The sequence below is a fragment of the Actinia tenebrosa genome, unplaced genomic scaffold, assembly GCF_029948245.1.
Source record: "Actinia tenebrosa isolate PJP-AT-01 unplaced genomic scaffold, QUT_ActTen_1.0 PGA_scaffold17__23_contigs__length_9995812, whole genome shotgun sequence".
In the NCBI taxonomy this organism is placed as follows: domain Eukaryota; kingdom Metazoa; phylum Cnidaria; class Anthozoa; order Actiniaria; family Actiniidae; genus Actinia; species Actinia tenebrosa.
The window spans coordinates 6,211,785-6,229,841 of record NW_028292577.1 but is presented as its reverse complement, the minus strand read 5'-3'; the positions used below and the strand labels follow the sequence as shown (position 1 = coordinate 6,229,841).

Below are 18,057 nucleotides of genomic sequence, written 5' to 3'. Positions count from 1 at the left end.
AAAGACGATATACACCAGTATGACGATATAGCCCAGTAAGACGGGTTTTTTAATATATTTTTCTTCTTTTTAATTTAGTTTTTTAATTTTATATTTACTGTCCCGCGAGTCTTCGAGGGGCGAGGTAAATATTCACCATAATCACTAAGGTTAATAATTGCTAATTAGCTTCCAATGTCAAGTCCCCACCGGGCCCTCTCCCCACCTATTATGGAAGTGGGGAAGTCGATGAAAATAAGGGTATCGTGCATTTTGGTCTGGAGAAACTTGTTAAACTGTTATTAAAAGTGCAAAATAAACCATGTTTACTTATAAAATGCGTGAGCGCCATATACCAATACTGTAACGCGACTGTCACATGATTCATGTTACAACTGTAACGTAAGCTCACGTGTTTATAATATCCGTAAACAACACCAGAATCTACTGGAGAATAATAACAGTTCTTGCTGTCGGAGTAGATATGAGGTTCCTATTCATATACCTTGTTCTCATAGCTGATATCTTCTGTTTCCTTGTTCAATCGAAACCAGCTGGGATCGTAAAAACCAAGCAAAGTGATAGCATCAACAATCGCCCTATCATAGGTAAATTATATACTGCAGATATACGAGAGTACAAACACTAAAAGTGTGCAACACTTTTCGTATTTATGTTACACACTTATAGTGTTTGTACTCTAGTGTCGTTCATTAAATATATTTTGCCAATTACTAGTATTTTTGTATTTCAGTATTAAAGACTAAAGCCGTTTCCGATAAGATACTTTTGAATTTTATGCTGCTCTCTTGACCAGCAAAAAAGACACACAAAAAACCTATATGAAATACATTTGATATAGCTTTTAATATTAAAATTAATGTAAAAAGGAAACCCAAAAAAATGCCAATTTTGAATATTTTATAGAACGTGCTATTTAAGCAACAGAAAAAATTATCTTGGAGAATACTATTGCCTTGGTATACGGTACCATCCATCCATAATCTGCATATGAAGATAAAGAAAAGGAAAAAGAATTTAAGATAAAATTAAAATAACGGGTCCACATTTTTCCATATTTTTATAATTTGTTTCCTAGGGGTCCTTGCTCAAGAGACTGTAGGTATTTTAAAGAAATTTGGCAAATCCTATATCCCTGCCTCATACATCAAGTACCTGGAATCAGCTGGTGCAAGAGTAGTCCCTATAAGGTATTGTAAGCTATCTCTTCTCAGGGCCATAGCCGTGCCCCCCCCCCCCCCCCAGTTTTTCCCAGAAAAGAAAACAATCAAACAAATAAAGGATCTAAACATCATTTGACTCCTATTGTTTGCTACTGACATCACTAAACGTTGCAAGCCACAAAATATTGTGTTATATATGTGTTATAGTGTTTTTTTGCTCAGATCGTGGGAATGCTCATTCCTGATAGGCTAGATGTGACTTAAAACCACCTGATCACATGTTGTGAAGTGATGTTGTGCCCCTCCAAGTTTTTGAAGGCTTGTTACTTCTTGATGCAAAAGTGTTGAAGAGAGAGAAAATAGGTGTATGTAGATGCTATGGGAGGAAAGGGTGCATCAGAAATTCAAAAGCCTTATTTTTTATTATTTTGACTCTTATGTGTAAAGAAATGTTAGAAACCTAAACATTTCAATGCAAAATCCCAAGCATCACCACTGACTGCTTAAACCCTCTTCAAAATTATTATTTGGGGGTCCTAAAGAGCATGGGAAACATTTCAGTTTCTTCCATTTCTCACCCATTTCATATCTGTTATTATCAGCAAACAATTGATAATATCTATAGCTATTAGAGATAATTTTTATAATCTTATATATAATTGATAATATTTTCATCCATCATATTTATAGTCATATTATTTTATGGTTGGGTTAACTTAAATTCTATATTGCTGGTTTTCACTTGAAGTTTTCAATTTAAATCTTTCTGGTCAACGTTGACAGCACATGGTTCTGCTCCAAATGGTGGTCAAACACTGACCAAGTGAGATTCAAAGACTTTTATCAGCTCATTGAAACCCAGCAATACCCCAGATCAATTGATGTCTAAGGGGGATGGCGTCTAATCCCTTGGAGCAGGGGGAAGAGAGGATGTTTGGTACATTATGGATATCATTGTTATTAATTTCATTATTCCACAGAAATAATCTCACAGAAACAGAACTGAAAAACCTGTTTTCTTCTCTAAATGGGTGAGTGCATATTGCCAATGGTCTAAAAATCAGGGGAGAAAACAATTGGGATGGAATTCACACAAGTGTGTTATTTCAAAGAACTGAAATTGGTCTTTTGAAACACACGCTCTTTAAGATGTTATGGACTGTCTCTTCATGGATGTTCTGGTAAAAGGGTGATATCAATTAATTAGTTATCTTAGTTTGATAAATTTATCTAACTATTCAACAGTGTGACTAAATGCATTCTAATAATATCTCTGGCCCCGGTTGTATGAAGGGTGGATAGTGCTATTCAATGGATAAATCCAGTGTGGATAAATCTATTGGATAACAGCATTGACTTACTAATCCACTGGATAGGGGTTTATCTGTTGGATTACGCTGTCCACCCTTCAAGCAACCAGGCCCTGTAATATATCTACAACTTTAAACATGCAGGGTTCTTTTTCCTGGAGGTGATGTGGATTTGTGGACTTCAGGATATGCCAAGACAGCTACCATCATGTTTGACTTAGCAGTCAAGGTTTGTAGATGTTGCTAGCTCTAGAGAAAGGTGTCAAATAGTACCATGTGTGGGTGGGGTAGGATTAGTGTAAGACATGTACACCAAAGGAAACCCACCCTATAAAGAAAGTACAGGTCATTGTCAGAGCATGGTCTAAACCAAGTGATGTACGTGCCACAGCTATAATCCTTTGCAGCTGCAGGTTATACTCACATTCAATAGTGTGATTTATACAAGGCTATCCAGCCTTGGTAGTTTCGGCCCCCCCCCCCCCCCCCCCCGTGACCCTCTCCCTGGGGGGAGGCTTGAAAACAAATGTCAACCTCACAGCTGGAGCCAAGCCTGAAGCATTATAGTCTAATGAGATTGTCCCTTACCTCTCTGCAGTTCCAGCTTGAGCATATCCTACACTAATACCCTTCCCTTTCCTTAAAAAACTGATACGTATGTCAGTGTTTTCCGACACTGCACAATCCAAAATATAATTAAATATTGGACAAGGATGGCCAATTTTGGAGTCTGCCAGCTAGACAAGTGAATATTGATACTAATGATATGCATGGGTTACTATGACAGGCAAAGGATGCAGAAGACATTTTTCCATTATGGGGTACCTGTCTTGGCTTTCAAATGCTGCATGTCTTAGCTGCTAAAGGGAAGAACGTTATAACTCGGTGTCATGCACAAAATGTCAGTCTGCCCCTTAACTTCACCAAAGGTATGTACTCACTTGTTTGTTGATTTGTGCCACTTGCAGAAATAAATAGAACTTGAAAAAACTAAAAAACTCTTTCCCTCATTAGTAACCCCAGCATGTCGTACTATCATGGGAATGTTTGGGAGACTTACAGTCTAAAGACTAGGGTGTAACTTATTTGCTTTTCATGGTTAGTCTTCTGAAAGAAGAGACAGCCATATCATAATGACATCAAGTGTGTAAATCCATCTGCAAGTAACTAGTCCAAATGTTTGTAACTTTTAGATTACAAGAGTAGCAAGATATTCAGTCAAGCACCCCAGGACATAACAACATACCTCGGTAAACTTCCCATCACACTGAACATGCATCAGAATTGTGTATCAACAGAGGTAAGGTTTGTTTGCGGGGTGACAACAGCCAGCAAGGCTCAAGAACACTTTCTTTGCATTGCAAATCACTAAACCTTGAATTGTGACATTGCAATAGTGAAGGAAAACGAAGTTAATTTTATTTGCGCTTTACCAGCCAGCCTTTGTCTCAAGACAAAGTTTTAAGAGTCTTGAAAGAAATAATTCAAATTATTGAGCATGATATATAGGTAGGGTTTGCCAGATACCAAGTGCTTGCAGACACTGACCATCCTTTTTACCCTGCAGACATACAAGAAAGAACCCTTGTTGCAGAAATTCTTTAAAGTCTTGTCAACCAACGAGGATAAGAATGGAAAAGTCCGTTTTGCATCAACAGTAGAAGGTTGGTGAAACCCCACATACCTCTTTCCTCCCTTTCCCTTCTCTTCTCTTCCCATCCCTTCTCTTTCATCCCCTCCCAGGCCCTCCAGGCCCTCCGAGGGAGAGCAAATCTGTTGACTTACATCACTGGGAAAAATGCTATTTACATGTGTGTTGGCAATTTTGATGCCAGATTACTTATGTCTTCCACCCCTCAAGGCTTCCTGACAATCCTATTTTATGTGACGTCATCATGGTGGCAATACTGGATGAATTTACCTAAGAATTGGTCGGTGTCTTTTAGATGCCATATGACATGTTGATCATGTCTTTTTTCTATTAATTTGTTTCTCGTGGAAATCATTGTACCTTAGACATTTTTTGTAAAGTGCTTTTTTCTTCTAACAGTCTCACTTTTTTACAGCCTTTAATTATCCATTCTTCGCAACTCAGTGGCACCCGGAAAAGAACCAGTTTGAGTGGCCAACAGAGGAGAATATCAACCACTCCAAGGAAGCCATAATATCTACCCAGTACATGGCCAATTTCTTTGTAAATCAAGGTATGTTGGTGACCATTGTTCCTTTTTTTTAAAGTAAGAGACTAATCTTTACTTTAATGGGATGATAACCCCATCCCCTATGATGTGCCTACTGTATACCAAGGCACACAACCCCATCCCCTATGATGTGTTACTGTATACCAAGGCACACAACCCCATCCCCTATGATGCGTTACTGTATACCAAGCCACATGACCCCATCCCCTATGATGCGTTACTGTATACCAAGGCACACAACCTCATCCCCTATGATGCGTTACTGCATACCAAGGCACACAACTCCATCCCCTATGATGCATTACTGTATACCAAGGCAAACAAACCCATCCCCTATGATGCGTTACTGTATACCAAGCCACATGACCCCATCCCCTATGATGTGCCTACTGTATACCAAGGCACACAACCCCATCCCCTATGATGTGTTACTGTATACCAAGGCACACAACCCCATCCCCTATGATGCGTTACTGTATACCAAGCCACATGACCCCATCCCCTATGATGCGTTACTGTATACAAAGGCACACAACCTCATCCCCTATGATGCGTTACTGCATACCAAGGCACACAACTCCATCCCCTATGATGCATTACTGTATACCAAGGCAAACAAACCCATCCCCTATGATGCGTTACTGTATACCAAGCCACAAGACCCCATCCCCTATGATGCGTTACTGTATACCAAGGCACACAACCTCATCCCCTATGATGCGTTACTGCATACCAAGGCACACAACACCATCCCCTATGATGCATTACTGTATACCAAGGCAAACAAACCCATCCCCTATGATGCATTACTGTATACCAAGGCACACAACCCCATCCCCTATGATGCATTACTGTATACCAAGGCACACAAACCCATCCCCTATGATGCGTTACTGTATACCAAGGCACACAACCCCATCCCCTATGATGTGTTACTGTATACCAAGGCACACAAACCCATCCCCTATGATGCGTTACTGTATACCAAGGCACACAACCCCATCCCCTATGATGTGTTACTGTATACCAAGGCAAACAAACCCATCCCCTATGATGCGTTACTGTATACCAAGACAAACAAACCCATCCCCTATGATACGTTACTGTATACCAAGGCACACAACCCCACCCCCTATGATTCGCCTTTGATAGACCCCCTCTCTGCATTTTTTTTTTCATTTTGCTTGCAACCCCTCTTTTTTTGGGTTGTGCCTGATTTTTCACCTTATTGAAGTAGTCTCCCCTACCCATCTTGAGATGTAGCTTTATACAGATATTATGGGTTTTTTTCTAGCCCGTCAAAGTAAGCATACATTTGCAAGTAAGAAAGAAGAGGATGCAGAATTGATCTACAACTACAAACCTGTACCGTGCCTGCCTGATGTAACTCATTATGAACTATGCTACTTCTTCTAACTTCTTCTTTCAATTAATTTAAATAAATAAAATAGGGTTTAGCAGTGGCATTTCCACAGAGTGGCTCTGTTTCATAATCATTCATAATAGTTTCCATTCGTTTCCATAATCTATGACGTCTGCATGAGTTTTTGCCTTCAATCCATTATATTTTTAATTAAGCAAAACAAGACTGGGTTTCTTTTCTGAGTAAGGTCTCGTACATCCACATGTATCCAGATATTTTTGTATTTTTTTAATTATGGAAGAATAAACCTTTATAACTTAAGCATGCAACATTCAAATAAAGAAATATTTCACCATTCAAATATTCACCCTGTTCACTTTATGTAGAATCAATACTGAAATTATTGTATCAGGGGTTAGGTGCACTTTAAATTAGAGATTACTGAGTTTAAAATTGGTCATTGCTGCAGGAGTGTGTACAGTGCGGTGCGCATGGCAAGAGCCAGCAAAATCATGACAAATTTCTCAATTTGTTGTCTGAAGACTTGAAAAACCATCCTGTTCCTTTGGTTTTTGTCGAAACTTTTAAACTTTGTCTCGTCATGCTGGTGACCTCCATAGGAAATGGATGTTCTCTCTGCATCTTCTTCAAAAACCCTAAGCTACTAACAACCCCCAACTACTTTGCCATAGCACTTGCAGTATCTGATGTCCTGATGGGTTTAATAGTGACGCCTGCCCACTACTGTATCCAACTCTATCTACGGTGGAAACTACTTGAATGAAGCCCACTGCAAACTTGCTGGCGTTACATTCTGCTGGCTCGCAAGTTCGCAACCACTTTAGCTGTCAGCTGGTTCATACAAGTTACTAAGCCTTGAATATACAAGAGAGTATACAGAAAGAAAAGGGTCATCATGATTACCTATCATCTGGTGCATCGCTTCTTTTGATGACACATGCTAGTCTGAGAAAAAACTGTAAACTAATACACCGAATCGAAATATGGCGACCAATTTGAATAACTATTGTTCTGCACTGACTAGCGACTGACTAGCACGTGGAAACATAAAAGCATTTTCACATGTATAGGAGGCTAGTCAGTTGCTAGTCAGTGCAGAACAATAGTTATTCAAATTGGTCGCCATATTTTGATTCGGTGCATCAGGACCAAGAAAATTTGATAGACTGAGCTGTCACTCTTGCTTCAGGAAATTATGGACTTTCAGGCCACCAAATAAGAAAACAAAGCGTTGCTAATGATTAATCACTTGATATTAGTGACACAATAAGTAATGAGTTTTATATTTTTATTTCAATTGTGGACGTTTTATTTTTTGCTCTTCAATTTTCACAGACTTTATGACTCCTCAGTTTTGCAGTAACGTCATTTCTGCACTAATTTTAAATACCAACAACATTACTACCATTATCACAACAACCTAAAAGCCACTACTACACTACTCCCCTCCCAACATTATTTTATCACCTAGTTGTCCCCACAAAATCAGTCCAACAATTTTTTTAGGCCTAAAGGGACTATGGGGCTAAAGTGCCAAACATGAGTAAATGAATAATGACAGAAAAACGTCATAAAAGATGGTCAGGAAAAATACCAGCATGTAGCCACAAGGCGGTTCCAAGGGGCTTTTATAAATTCACTTCCAAAAATAACAGGAACTAGGATTAAACGACGTCTGCCTTACCACCACGTGAAAGGTCAGCAAAGCAAATTTCCTCTTACTATGATTATATTAACAGCTCTATCTTTCTTGCGATGATAATAAATGATGTAATTAACTAAAAATTTGATGAGACGTTGGTTTTATATAACTTTTCTCTATCCATTAGAACTTCACGAGTCAAGAGTTTTGGCGCAAATTTAAGACGAAGAAGCATAGGAGCGAAAAGTCCGGCTGCTCGCAGGCTAAAACTAAGCGGATGACTTATCGTTATTAATGATTCACAAACAGGAAATAAACTGAAACATTAATATCATCTCGTGAAAAAAGTTCTAAGTTTTTTTTACAGGAAAATTATTTTTCACATGAAATTAAGTTTCTCCAAGTGTTATATGGACAGTAAACGCGTGCGTGTTTGTGGCAAACGATTGGTTAAATTTATCACGAAGGCAAGCCAATAACACCTATCGGAGAGCGAATGCGTACTACATTAGTTGGATATACCCGACACGCCTTTTTGCATTTTTTAAAATTTTTTTAATTTTTTACTCAGTCGACCATGTGGTTTCACAAAAGTTACAGACAATGCATGGTTGCGAATTTTCACGTGAAAAAGCTAGGGGACTCCCCGATACAATAAGCCTATAAAAATATGAAATGACTGGTCACTTGACCTGCAGCAGTATTCATTAGTAAGAGATAAAAGACGTGCCCGAGTCTCCAACAACCATCTGAGCAGAACACAGTTGCGAGTCGATTGACAGTGAGTTAAACGAGCTGGGGTCAGAGCAAGTCTAAACTAAGCACAGTTAAGACATTCTCAGGAAAGCAGTGAAAAAACTAGATTAGTAGACTATCACTGGAATACTGGCCAAAAAATCCTGATTTTCGTTCGTTCAACTGCATTTTAGCAAAGTATCATCTTATTCGATAGAACATTGACAATCTCAAGAGTGAATAGAACACTGGTTAATTAAATCAAAGAGGCTAATACCTTATTTAGTTTGTTCAAAAACACTTCAATCTATTGTTCAATACAGCTGAAAATGCGTGGAGTAGTTGGTGGTGTTTTACGGGCTCTAGCGTGGCTGTTCGTCGTCGTCAACAGTAAGTAGAGCTATCTTCTTTTATAACTAGTGTGTTTGATATGGTTTGATATGCTAGTCATGACTCGACTCGTGTGCAAGTGAAGTGTACAGCTTGATGATTCGCGCCACGTTTTTCTGCTCGGGGTCAGTGATGCTCGTGATCATGATAATCCAGCATATACATACATCCGCGTACGTTGAAATAATCCATGGTTATTTTTTGCCTTAATATTTGCTGCAATTCCACTCGCTCAGATAAGTAAGACTAGTCACTAGTGTTCAGTTAGATAGACAAGTTTAGGATTTTTTTGACTGAAGTAAATAAGACATTCGTACGTCACGGATGGTTCGATAAGTGAATGACTTGTACTTCCGAAATTAGAATCATTCTGACAGAACTGGCAGAGCTGATTAATCAATTTTACATTTTATTTTATTTTCTAATCTCGACTATCGAGCTGACGAGGGAGAAGTTAACACACCCTTGAACACACAGTTGTCTCGCTGTGAGCAAATGTCCACGTCGTCCAACAATGGAAACGTGACTAAAGTGATTATCATGTCGATCGACCCTCTTAATTCATAATCTGTAGATATGAATACCAGTGTTTTTCTACCAAATTAAATGTTATCATAATCTAGGGCCAAAAACATTGAGTAATTTCATAGCCTTTTAACGTCATGTTCTGTTTTTTAATTGTGTACAAAAAGTTCGGTAACTCAAGCAGTTTGAGATCATAGTTTTGGAAACAATCTCCCGAAAAACATCATCCGAGTGGAACTTTTAGTCAACAACCAGCGCCGTCTGTCTGAAGATTGTACAAAGATACGCGCAAGACCAAAGAACATTCAATAGATTACTAAATCAGTTATCCGGAAAAAATCTTGAGCTTTGCTCTTCCCTTTTTTTTTCTTTTTTTCCCTTCATTCCAGTATTCTAAGAATCGTGCGTTATGATTTGTTGCGCGAGCGGACGGTATTTTCTTTCTCGGCCCTAAGGCCTCGGTTATATATTTAAGGCCTCAGGCACAGTTTTTCCCCATCCGGACATCTTGGCCGATAAATAACCTCTATAAATACTGAATATAGAAGATAGGGGATTAATGCCGTGATGAGCTGTAGAAAGGAATTCCGAGACATCATGACGGGTTATCGCGTGAACACCGAGGCACAATCCAAGGTCACTCTCTATTTTACAGAAATGAAACGAGAAATGGCAAAGGTGCCACCAGCAGCGGTATTTCAACTTATGCAAGGGAATGTTTCCCAATTTTTTATTCTAATTTACGAATATGTTTTCATATTGCAGTTTGCATGGGTGCAAAAAATCATTATCAAAGTGGCTGCTACAAGACGGATGTCATCCTGACTTGCCCATATTACACACTCAATAAAATAGGCAAGCTAGTGTGGCGGTTTAAGGACAAAACAGCGGGAGAATGGAAAGATTTGGCAAGCATTATCAATGGCAACCGAAACATTGTTCCTCACAATTCAACCCTAGATGAAAGAATCACCATTCATCTCAATGGATCACTAGGGATTGCTTCTCTGCATCCTGATGATGAGACAATGTTCCAGTGCAAAGCATATGTTGAAGGACTGGGGCTTCGTGTTCACGTGACGGACCTCAAGGTGTCATGTGGTAAGGACCGTTGCCTGGCAACAAACAAACAAACATTTGAATACAACGTAGAGGACTTTTTCGAAAATAGCGAACATGATGCATTGTGGTCTAGCTAGGGTACACCATCTTTTGTCCATCATGCCTTATATGGTGTTGCACGTATTAGCCAACCTAGATCAGAATAAACTCTGTTTATAGAACTCAGAGAATCCTTTTTGTTCGCTGCATTGACTTCCACGTTGTTACAACAAATGAATAAAGAACGAGTGAAACTGGACGAACATAAGATAATGGGAAGAAAGCAGCTGAGCGAACAGTCGTTATATTTTGGGTAGAGTGATCCCTTGCATAGTAACGATGTGTTAGAAAAGTATATTGTACATTCGTACATCACTGATATATTCTATTCTCACTGCCTCATTTTAGGTAAAGTCACTTTGATCAAACGCGAAGTCTGTGCAGACGATGATTTCATGCTCGAATGTGACGCGTGGCACAGAACAAACCCGAGAAAGCTGCACCAAGTCAAATGGCACAAGAAGAACACCTCAGGAAACGATGTGTCCTGGTCGTTACTCGTGGCTTCCAGTGGTTATAATGTAACTGTTGGTGATGGATTCAAGCTCCATGGCAACGGGTCTTTACAGCTGCGCGGAGGAAGGGCCGAGGAAGTTGTCACTTACAAGTGTGACGTCACTAAGAATGTTCCAAGTCGATTGGACAGGCACCTTATTGTCGTGAAAAGTGTTGAATGTCGAAGAGAAAAGCGTGAAATTACCGCAGGTAAGGCTGCAACTGAGGAATCCTTTCTGATATTTATTCGGTGACAGGAGTTTGGTGAAACAGACTTGAAAATGTTTGAAAAACGACAACTAACAATCCCCTCTATTTTTCTTAGGTTCTGTAAAGACAACCACTGGTCGTGTTGCTATGACAACACCCATTACTGTCACCATGGAGACAATCACTCCTTCGGTTTCCTCTGCTGCTAGCCCTGACCATGGTACAAACTGTAGGCCATGTCTGAGGTCGTTAAACCTGATGCATTGTGGTATAGCTTGAGTACAAACAACACCATATAAGGCATGATGAACAAGATGCTTGAACTCAAGCCAGACCACAATACACCATGTTCACTATCTCAGAAGAGGTCTATGTATTATTGGTGTCTGTCATTATCATTTGGCTACTGATATATGCACTCAACGCATCGGGCACATCCTGGACGGTAAATAACCTCTATCAATTCTGGATAAAGAAGAACATTAGAGGATCCCTTGATAAGCTGTACGAAGGAATTCCGAGACATGACGGGTTATCGCGGGAACACTGTTAAATCAGTTTCAAGACGCATCGAATATGCGGACAAATCCAAAGTTCTCTATTTTACGGGGAAAAAGAAGACAAATGCCATGTAGTACCATCTCAACTTATGGAAGGGAATGTTTCCCAGTTTTTCATTTGCGAATGTTTTTTTTCATATTGCAGTTTACACTGGTGCAAAAAATCATTATCAAGATGGCTGTTACAAGACGGATGTCATCCTGACTTGCCCATATTACACACTCAATAAAATAGGCAAGCTAGTGTGGCAGTTTAAGGACAAAACAGCTGGAGAATGGAAAGATTTGGCAAGTATCGAGAATGGACACCGAAGGGTTTTTCCTCACAATTCAACCCTAGATGAAAGAATCACCATTCATCTCAATGGATCACTAGGGATTGCTTCTCTGCATCCTGATGATGAGACAATGTTCCAGTGCAAAGCATATGTTAAAGGACTGGGGCTTCGTGTTCACGTGACGGATCTCAAGGTGTCATGTGGTAAGGACCGTTGCTTGGCAACAAACAAACAAACATTTGAATACAACGTAGAGGACTTTTTCGAAGATAGCGAACATGATGCATTGTGGTCTAGCTAGGGTACACCATCTTTTGTCCATCATACCTTATATGGTGTTGCTCGTATTACCCAAGCTAGATCAGAATAAATTCTGTTTATAGAACTCAGAGAATGCCTTTTGGTTTGCTGCATTGACTTCCACGTCGTTACATTAAAATAATAAAGAATTAGTGAAACTGGACGAACATAAAATAATGGGAGGAAAGCAGCTGAGTTATATTTAGCCCTCGCCTAGTCTATAATATAACGATGTGTTAGAATAGTATATTGTACATTCGTACATCACTGATATATTCTATTCTCACTGCCTCATCTTAGGTAAAGTCACTTTGATCAAACGCGAAGTCTGTGCAGACGATGATTTCATGCTCGAATGTGACGCAAGGCACAGAACAAACCCGAGAAAGCTGCACCAAGTCAAATGGCACAAGAAGAACACCTCAGGAAACGATGTGTCCTGGTCGTTACTCGTGGCTTCCAGTAGTTCTAATGTAACTGTTGGTGATGGATTCAAGCTCCATGGCAACGGGTCTTTACAGCTGCACGGAGGAAGGGCCGAGGAAGTTGTCACTTACAAGTGTGACGTCACTAAGAATGTTCCAAGTCGATTGGACAGACACATTATTGTCGTGAAAAGTGTTGAATGTCGAAGAGAAAAGCGTGAAGTTACCGCAGGTAAGGCTGCAACTGAGGAATCCTTTCTGATATTATTCGCTGACAGGAGTTTGGTGAACCAGACGTAAAAAGATTTGAAAAAAGATGACTAACATTCCCCTCTATTTTTAGGTTCTCATGTAAAAACAACCGCTGGTCGTGTTGCTATGACGACACCCATTACTGTCACCATGGAGACAATCTCTCCTTCGGTTTTCTCTGCTGTCAGTCCTGTGCATGGTACTAATAATATATTCTTGGTGTCTGTCATCATAATGGTTTGGCTGCTGATGAATCTTAGGGTAAAATTATGACCAAGTTGCTGAAGACTGAATCAGTATGAAGTCGGGCAAGACTCTTCCCCGTGTGGGATGATGTTCCTTCCTGTAACATGGGAAAGAAATAACCCTGGACAATCCTTACGACTCAAGATTACAGCAGCACCAAAACAAGGGCAATGAACAGTCCAATAGCTATATATACCAATGCGTCCATCATATGAGAATAACAGTATGTAACAAAGTCTTTGCTGTTGCTAGTCGGTCAATTTTCCTAACATAAGGTACACAACAAATTGTGGGGCTTTGAGACCATTACTCACAAATAATACTACATACTCTATTGATTATCAATTATCGAGACCATTCAAGTACTTACTGAAACAAGAGTGCGTTATTTAAGGAACTAATCATTGTTAACAATGATGGTTATCTTTAATAATGGGGCTATATGCATACATACTTATTTATAATTGGAAATATGTAAATATCTACTAGATGTACAATATATTGAAATAATCGATGCGAAAAGATTTAAGTGCCTTGCTATTTATCTGAAGCAGATTTAGCTATAATTCTCGAGGAGAAGTCATTTGTTTAAATATAAAATAAAGCCAAAAAATATTCGAAGGTGACAGATGAACACTATATATTTTTGACTAAGGCTAATCTACTGAAAAGCTTTTGCACTTAGTGGGAATATTATTACCATTATTATCATCATCATCATTATCATTGTCATAATCTTCATCTTCATCATCGACATCACATCATCTTCATTACTATATCATTATCGTGACGTCATCATTATCATTATTATCATCATACCCCATCATCATCATCTTTCATCATCATCATCATCATCATCATCATCACCATCATTCATCATCACATCATCATCATCATCATCATCATCATTCATCACCATCATTCATCATCATCATTCATCATCACCATCATCATCACCATCATTCATCATCACCATCATCATCACATCATCATCATTCATCATTATCATCTTCATCATACACCATCATACAGTATACGACATCATCATCATCATCATCATCACATCATCACATCATCTTCATCATCATATGTCATCATCGTACGCCATCATCATACGTTATTATCTTAAATCATTATTATACATCATCATCACATTATCATCATGCATCATTTTCAACATTATTATCAGCGCTATCATTATATTTCATTATCATTATATTACATTATATAGAGTAAAGGACCCACCAACAAACATCATAGTTCTAGACGTGATAGAAGACATCATTCATATCGTCATTACTGTCTTCCTGAATCAAGACGAGACAAAAAATAAAATTAATCAGACGAATCAAAAAATCCTGCAAAATATATTAACTTACATAACGATTTACATAGGTGCAGAGAATATAACTTAATCCACGTAGGCATGATATTTTCCCATTTCAGACCACGTGTAATTCTCTTGAGAATAAGATATTTTGTTTGAGTTGTATCCATATTCATGTTTCTTCTCATGTACAACCGTTTGGTATGAAATGGGTAAAATATTTGACCAGGACGAATAAGGTCTAATATGATGCTCAACCTTATCCAATAATGATATAATAATTATATCTAATAATGTATAATATATCCAGATCATATCTATAGAGCATGTGCACGTTATGTCACAGCCGCCATCTTGGCTGACGATAACAAAGAGTTTCTCAATAGCTTCTCTTGTTAGATCAACCAAGATGGCGGCTGTTTGATCGTCATTCATATCTCAAGGGATTGAACACACACTATAGCAATGTTTTACGTTACGTTTGATAAATAGATTATTAATTGCATCTTAATGCGTCCAAGGTGGTCTATTTTCCTGATACTTACTTGGTTCAATTCAGGGAATACTTCTTCAATAATGGCGTCCAGAAGAACATACGCAAGCTGGGAAACAAAAGCGACCAAGAATCCGTTGAAGTTTGTGCAAATGATGAGAAGTAATGAATAAAGAAGGTGGCTGCTCTGTGTGTGACAGAGGCTTTTGAACTCCAGTCCTTCTCGAAAATCTACGACCGAGAGGCACTGTAGCGAGAGCACCTCTGGAAATGACCCAGGGTACGTAACGGGTAACATGGAAAAAAATCGCGGGCTCATCAACCCTTTCCTTTAAAAAATTCCTGTCATATGGTTTCGCTAAGGTTTAGATCAAAATAAAAATTAGAAATCAGGAACATTTTTTAAAAAATTTTTGGCAATTCTTTTAACGCATGCGCTCTTATATCCGAAGTCCAAGAAATCCTGGTCTTAAAAAATGGATTATGCCAAAGCCCTTGTTCTACGCCGCAGGCCAGAAGAAACGCAGGCTCTAGGTACGAGATTGACTCACAATCAGCTTGGACAATTTTGGCAAATGCGCATGCGTTTTTCAGCCCTGCCAGGGTACAAGGGAAGTGAAAAATGAGGACAGAACACGCATCGAAAGGAAAGACAATACGAAGGATATCAAAAGACAAAAATAAAAAGGAATAAAAAGGGGGTGAGAATAAAAGGAAAGGGAAAAGAGCGAATTTGTTACCTGTTTGTTGAGTTTCGGGTGTTGGAAGAGTTCCAGTAGTAAGTTCATAGCAGACTCGTGCCTGTCTGCCCCTATCACACGAACAAGTCCGTCTACAACAACATACGACACCAAAGTTATACAGCTAGTATGTTATACTAAGAGAGTTCTGCCAACTTTGTCAAACCATGGAAAACGTTTTGGACCGTTTCTTTAAACATGTCTTTTACCTGGTAAAAATTCCTTCATTTCTTTGAGCGTCTGTTCGCGTCGTTCAAGCTTATCGACATCAGTTCTGCGATAAGAAGAAAAAATCTCTATCTTATGTAACATTCTCAAAAGTTATATTTTTTATAGATCTCGTGCAGATATAGATGTAGCTTTTAACATAAAAAGCTGTGTCTTGGGATCAACGACATCGTAAAAATATAAATACATTATGGCGTGGGTGGTTGAGAAAAATACACAGTAATACGCATACAGAATTTGCAAATATATTTCATAAATGTTGGTTTTAATATCAAAATCCTGAGGTGAATTAGAATTCTTTTCTAGTAACCACCTTTCGCATTACACTAACAATCTGTCAGTGGCGAGGTATTTACCTTGGAGGCTCTTGGTCGAAGAAAATAGCATCTGTCATAGAAGAACAATGACATGAATCTTAGAATACAGTCCCCCGTGCGACAAATTATAGGTACACAAGTCTCCCACTTGATTCTGTCAATTATATTTATTCCTGCATGCTGATTGGTTAAACTACTACAGGTTAAAATTAATATTATTAATATTAAAATTAAAATTGGAATTAATTGTATTGTCCTCCAATTGAGCTATTCTGGGAATTGCTTGTCGATAGCCCAATAGTTTAGATAAACAATAGCAGATATCAATTTCTATACATTTATTGTATTGACCCAAATGCACCCTTACACCGTGTAAACACTCTTGCAACTTATGACACAACGCTGTTGCAAGACAAGTTGCAGAGGCAATTTCTCCGTGCAATCGTGCTGTGTAATGCGCAGCTATACTGTAAGACAAAACAGTAACTGACCTCGCAGCAGGTGGATTATCATGACCATACGATACTCGTCCTTCAGTAGATCTACCTTGGTGTTTAGATAACTAGTGATAAAAGGCAAAAAAATTTCATAACACAAAACAAGACAAACAGCAGAATGGACTATGTATTGGGCTTCCTGTGTTATGATTGTGAGATTTGCAAAGTTCGTTACATACAAGTATATCATGATGCGCAATGCACTATTTTATCTCTCAAAGTATCCCGAGATGAATCGCTTTCAGTTACCTAAGGTGAATACTTGGGATGACTAGGGTCAAGGATGTCTCCCTCGATTCAATGGACGGTCTTTTCTCCGGGTTGCCAGGTCCCCCCCCCCCAAACAAAACCTAAAAAGCTAAATTCAAATTCGATTTATAAATTAGCCATGTCCTGCTTTAGATCAGCCCAGAGGCTGTTTCAGGGTTCGATCTGTGAGTTAGCCATGTCCTGCTTTAGATCAGCCCAGAGGCTGTTTCAGGGTTCGATCTGTGAGTTAGCCATGTCCTGCTTTAGATCAGCCCAGAGGCTGTTTCAGGGTTCGATCTGTGAGTTAGCCATGTCCTGACTTAGATCAGCCCAGAGGCTGTTTCAGGGTTCGATCTGTGAGTTAGCCATGTCCTGACTTAGATCAGCCCAGAGGCTGTTTCAGGGTTCGATCTGTGAGTTAGCCATGTCCTGCTTTAGATCAGCCCAGAGGCTGTTTCAGGATATCAGGTAAGATTTGAAGGCTTTAATGTTTTGTTTCACTAACTAGGCAAGGCTAAATGAGATGTCATCATACTTGTGAGCGAATGAATCCAGAGTCTGTTGACCGACAATCTTAAAACTTGATAACACGTGTAGCATCCAACTTGGAAGCTTAAGAAGCCGCTCAGCTGCAACGAGATGGAATATTGAAGTGAAATAGAGAATTAGCTAAGGAATTATAATTATGATAATGATGTGATATCAATAATGATGATGATGATGATGATGATGATGATGGTGATGATGATGATGATTGTCATAGTGATGATGATAGGTATGATGATGATAATGATACGATAATGATACGATGGTGATAGTTACGATAATGATGATGATAGCGATGATGATGTTCATTATGATGATGAAGATTGTGACGATGATAGTAATGAGATGTGATAGCGAGTAAGGATAGCGATGATGATGATGAT

At 38.9% G+C, this 18,057-nt stretch overlaps 3 protein-coding genes across 5 annotated transcripts in view; 2 read left to right on the top strand and 1 right to left on the bottom strand.

The window, feature by feature from the left end:
- Positions 1–398: 398 nt before the first annotated feature.
- On the top strand, positions 399–6,398 carry LOC116291157 (gamma-glutamyl hydrolase A). The gene is made up of 9 exons (XM_031698279.2): positions 399–587; positions 1,079–1,190; positions 2,144–2,194; positions 2,618–2,702; positions 3,261–3,402; positions 3,667–3,773; positions 4,041–4,137; positions 4,540–4,677; positions 5,969–6,398. Exons 1-9 carry the CDS (start codon positions 464–466, stop codon positions 6,088–6,090), a joined length of 978 nt encoding a protein of 325 aa, XP_031554139.2. The 5' UTR covers positions 399–463; the 3' UTR covers positions 6,091–6,398.
- The window catches only part of LOC116291156 (sorting nexin-14), a 37,612-nt gene continuing 25,939 nt past the window's right edge, over positions 6,385–18,057 (bottom strand). Inside the window, exons 33-40 of one of the 3 annotated variants that reach the window (XM_089031909.1) lie at positions 17,664–17,757; positions 16,874–16,944; positions 16,422–16,452; positions 16,047–16,111; positions 15,838–15,929; positions 15,150–15,206; positions 14,523–14,584; positions 6,385–6,912 (exon numbers count right to left, since the gene is read on the bottom strand). In XM_089031909.1, the coding sequence (XP_088888035.1) occupies positions 14,540–14,584; positions 15,150–15,206; positions 15,838–15,929; positions 16,047–16,111; positions 16,422–16,452; positions 16,874–16,944; positions 17,664–17,757 (455 nt within the window). In that variant the 3' untranslated portion in view covers positions 6,385–6,912; positions 14,523–14,539. Of the gene's footprint in view, positions 6,913–12,528; positions 13,375–13,661; positions 14,585–15,149; positions 15,207–15,837; positions 15,930–16,046; positions 16,112–16,421; positions 16,453–16,873; positions 16,945–17,663; positions 17,758–18,057 lie in introns of those variants that run through there. The other 2 variants (XM_089031910.1, XM_089031908.1) reach the window with 2 other exon arrangements.
- On the top strand, positions 8,238–15,115 carry LOC116291158 (uncharacterized). The gene is made up of 7 exons (XM_089031914.1): positions 8,238–8,825; positions 10,116–10,451; positions 10,860–11,216; positions 11,332–11,436; positions 11,922–12,257; positions 12,655–13,011; positions 13,123–15,115. The coding sequence occupies exons 1-7, from the start codon at positions 8,765–8,767 to the stop codon at positions 13,302–13,304; spliced, it is 1,734 nt and encodes a 577-aa protein (XP_088888040.1). The 5' UTR covers positions 8,238–8,764; the 3' UTR covers positions 13,305–15,115.

Bases quoted from the DNA above. Each gene is read 5' to 3' on its own strand.
- LOC116291157 (XM_031698279.2), top strand. From the start codon at position 464: ATGAGGTTCCTATTCATATACCTTGTTCTCATAGCTGATATCTTCTGT. The intron at 3,403-3,666 runs GTATGTACTCAC...TGTAACTTTTAG, and splicing joins GCCCCTTAACTTCACCAAAG to ATTACAAGAGTAGCAAGATA. The intron at 3,774-4,040 runs GTAAGGTTTGTT...TTTACCCTGCAG, and splicing joins AGAATTGTGTATCAACAGAG to ACATACAAGAAAGAACCCTT.
- LOC116291158 (XM_089031914.1), top strand. From the start codon at position 8,765: ATGCGTGGAGTAGTTGGTGGTGTTTTACGGGCTCTAGCGTGGCTGTTC. The intron at 8,826-10,115 runs GTAAGTAGAGCT...TTCATATTGCAG, and splicing joins GCTGTTCGTCGTCGTCAACA to TTTGCATGGGTGCAAAAAAT. The intron at 10,452-10,859 runs GTAAGGACCGTT...GCCTCATTTTAG, and splicing joins GGACCTCAAGGTGTCATGTG to GTAAAGTCACTTTGATCAAA.